At 46.1% G+C, this 3,029-nt stretch overlaps 1 protein-coding gene across 1 annotated transcript; it reads left to right on the plus strand.

Annotated features, from left to right (window-relative positions):
• The first annotated feature begins 620 nt into the window (after positions 1–620).
• Positions 621–2,552, plus strand: LOC308488455 (C-C motif chemokine 2-like). Its single transcript, XM_081028192.1, has 3 exons — positions 621–759; positions 1,582–1,699; positions 2,068–2,552. Exons 1-3 carry the CDS (start codon positions 684–686, stop codon positions 2,168–2,170), a joined length of 297 nt encoding a protein of 98 aa, XP_080884318.1. The 5' UTR covers positions 621–683; the 3' UTR covers positions 2,171–2,552.
• The last annotated feature ends 477 nt before the right edge of the window (positions 2,553–3,029 follow it).

Below are 3,029 nucleotides of genomic sequence, written 5' to 3' on the forward strand. Positions count from 1 at the left end.
CACGTGAACATTTCTTTTGCAGCTCTACATGGCTTCTTCCAAGAATCCAATGATTCTTACAATTCAGTTCTGTGGTTACAAAATCCTGTAGTTCTGCTAAGCTTCCATTACCATCTGCTTCTTAAAGACAAATGGATTTAATATGCTGTTGGGGAGTCTGTCAAGACCCCAGGGCCCCTTCCTGAATGGAGGCCCCTTGGGCGGTTATCTGAAGGAGGGCCAGGGATAAGCCCTGGGGTGCTTTCATTTCTCCTTTGAACTCTGCTTGCTAGTAGCCTCTTTTCTTTTCTGCAAGATTCACTTCACAGAAAGCAGAATCCTTAAGAATAACCCGTTTGGTTCATGTCTGTGATCACTCTCGATAGAACTGTGCCTCAACCCCCCATCCCCCCCTCCCACACACACTCACTTCTTTTGGTCACCGGTTGGATAGAAAGTGTCCTACCCAACCCACAGCTTCCGTCTCCTATTTCCTGGAAACTTCTCAGGATACTAAAGTTGCTCAGCACATTTAAACTTCCACTTAGTCATTCATTGAGGATGACGTTGCCCTGGGCCAAGCATTGCTCCACCCACAGCTTTCAATAAAAGGCAGGCAGAGCAGCCAGAGGAGCAGAGAGAGAGAGAGACAAACCCAGACACCAACAACTCTCAGGCTGAAGCTCACGTCCTCACCTTCCACCATGAAAGTCTCCGCTGCCCTTCTGTGCCTGCTGCTCACTGTGTCCACCTTCAGCACCCAGGTGATGGCTCAGCCAGGTAAGCCGCCTCCCTTCTTCCCTTTGAAACACATCACCCCATCTCTGGGTTATCATGGGCCATTAGAGCAGAAAGGGTATCCATATCCACACTTTGATAACTGCTTTTACAAGGCAGGCAAGCTCAGAGAAGGATAAGGAAGGAGTAAGCTTGACCACATAGCTGCTGCGGGGCAGAGCCTGGGTGAGAAATCCAGCTGTGAACCCCAAATATAGCTCCTTCCAAGACTCCAACTCTGGAAAAACACCCTCAGTATAGTTACTACCCCAGCTCCTTTCAACAATGTCAGGAGACTGGGGTGATCAAAGAGCGGGGGCCTGGTGGTGGGTGTGCAGGGTGTTTCCAGATACAATGGAGCGGAGAAGAAGAGACCTGGAATCTGGACTGTGCTTCATTCAGTCCAGCTTCCAGAGTTGCGACTCTGCAGAGGCAGTGGGTGTCAGAAAAACTCATGACCAGACATAGATTACTTGGAGACTAAAGGGGGACCTATACCTGGGGTCCCAGAACTGATCTTCCCTGACTCGGATAATTTGAAGTATTAGCTCCTCCTAATGACACTCTCAGGATTTGTGTAGTTTTTAACAGCTCCCCGTTCCCTCAGTCTGTTAGCAATGCTCTATACCCATTTTACAGCATAGTAAACTGAGTCAGTGTAACATTCTAGCTCTGAGGTATAGGCAGACATGTTGAAATGTAATGGGCTCTACCTCTACTCTTGATTTCCCTTTGCCTTCTTTTTACTACTCTTTTCCACTCTGATGAAGATCAGAAGAATCTAATCCATCCTGAAATGTTTTTTCTTTGTGGTTCCATTTCCAGATTCACTTGGTTTCCCAGGCCCCTGCTGCTATGTTTTCATCAATAAGATCATCCCCAAATCGAGGCTGGTGAGCTACAGAAGAGTCACCAGCAGCGGCTGTCCCAGAGAAGCTGTGATGTGAGTTGAGCACACATTTCTTTTCTCTCTGGTCCACTTCTTCCTCAGGAAAAAAAAAAAAAAAAAAAGGGAGCCTCACAACCTTAGAGTCAGAGAGTCTAACCCAATATCCAAAGGTGCCCAGTGGGAAAACGAGGGGAGAAGCGACTCCTGGGACCCCTTTCCATCTGGGTGCTGATTAAGACCATCCCAATTTCTTTAGCCTGAAGTTACTGGGACATCTCTAGGAGCAGCGTGTAGTGGGTACCTGCCTTCCACCCGCTTTCCTCCTCTAGTTCTCATGGTAGCTTCTTAGGGCAGAATGAGCTGCGCTCCTAGGCTGAAATCTCAGTGGAACTCCATGTAATCGTGCCCCTCTCTCCCCACAGCTTCCAGACCAGACGGACGAAAGTCTGCGCGGACCCTACGGAGCTGTGGGTCCAAGACGCCATGAAGCACCTGGACAAGAAAACTCAAACTCCAAAGCCTTGAACACTCACTCCGCAACCCGAGAATCTGAACCTAATTTATTTTCTTCTGGTTTTCCCTAAATACCCCCTGATATTATTTTATTATATTTTGAAAGAGTGTGAACTCTGTTTATTGATATGAAACATGATGCCTTAGGTAAAATTAACCTCATTTAAGTTATTAATGTTTACATTTATCTTGACTATTAATGTTTTTTAGATATGGAGACGTAGGTAAATTGCTTTCCTCTGTGAACTCCAATTCCATCCTGGGATGGTAGTGGGGGTCCTTGCAAGAATCATTAATGAAAACACTTGTTGTCTTAAATTCCAAGGTATTGCTACAAATGTTATTGTGGAAATGTATGTGATATAACTATTGAGCAATATATATATTTTTATATAAAACCTGACTTTTGGTGTTTTCTTGAAGGAAATTAAAAAGCGGAGTATGTTTGGTGACAAGGGAGGAGCGAGGTTTCAGAGGGCAGGGTTCATGTTTCGAAGGAAGGAATATGTGGATTGTTCTGGTGTTTTTCACTGGATGGGCTCATCTGAGTGAAAAATCTTGAAGGCAAGACCCTATCAGGCATTCCACCACGACCACTCCAGACCCCAACACCATTTGCCCAGATCCCAACTACCCCTGCCTGCCACCTGTTTAGCAAGAACCCACGCCCATTTCTTTTCTCATAGCCCCTGAACCCGGCCCACAGTCTCTTTAATCTATTGCCACTGTCCCTTAACTGGGGTACCCGCCCTCAGTCTCTCCCCCTTTAACTAATCCTCCAACTTGGAGTAATGCAGACACTGTGGATATTGGGAAATCAGGGAAAGACTTAAATGACCTCCAATAAGATGGTTAGATTAGGATTTCATAA

The sequence above is a fragment of the Rhinolophus hipposideros genome, assembly GCF_964194185.1.
Source record: "Rhinolophus hipposideros genome assembly, chromosome: 20".
Taxonomy (NCBI): Eukaryota; Metazoa; Chordata; class Mammalia; order Chiroptera; family Rhinolophidae; genus Rhinolophus; species Rhinolophus hipposideros.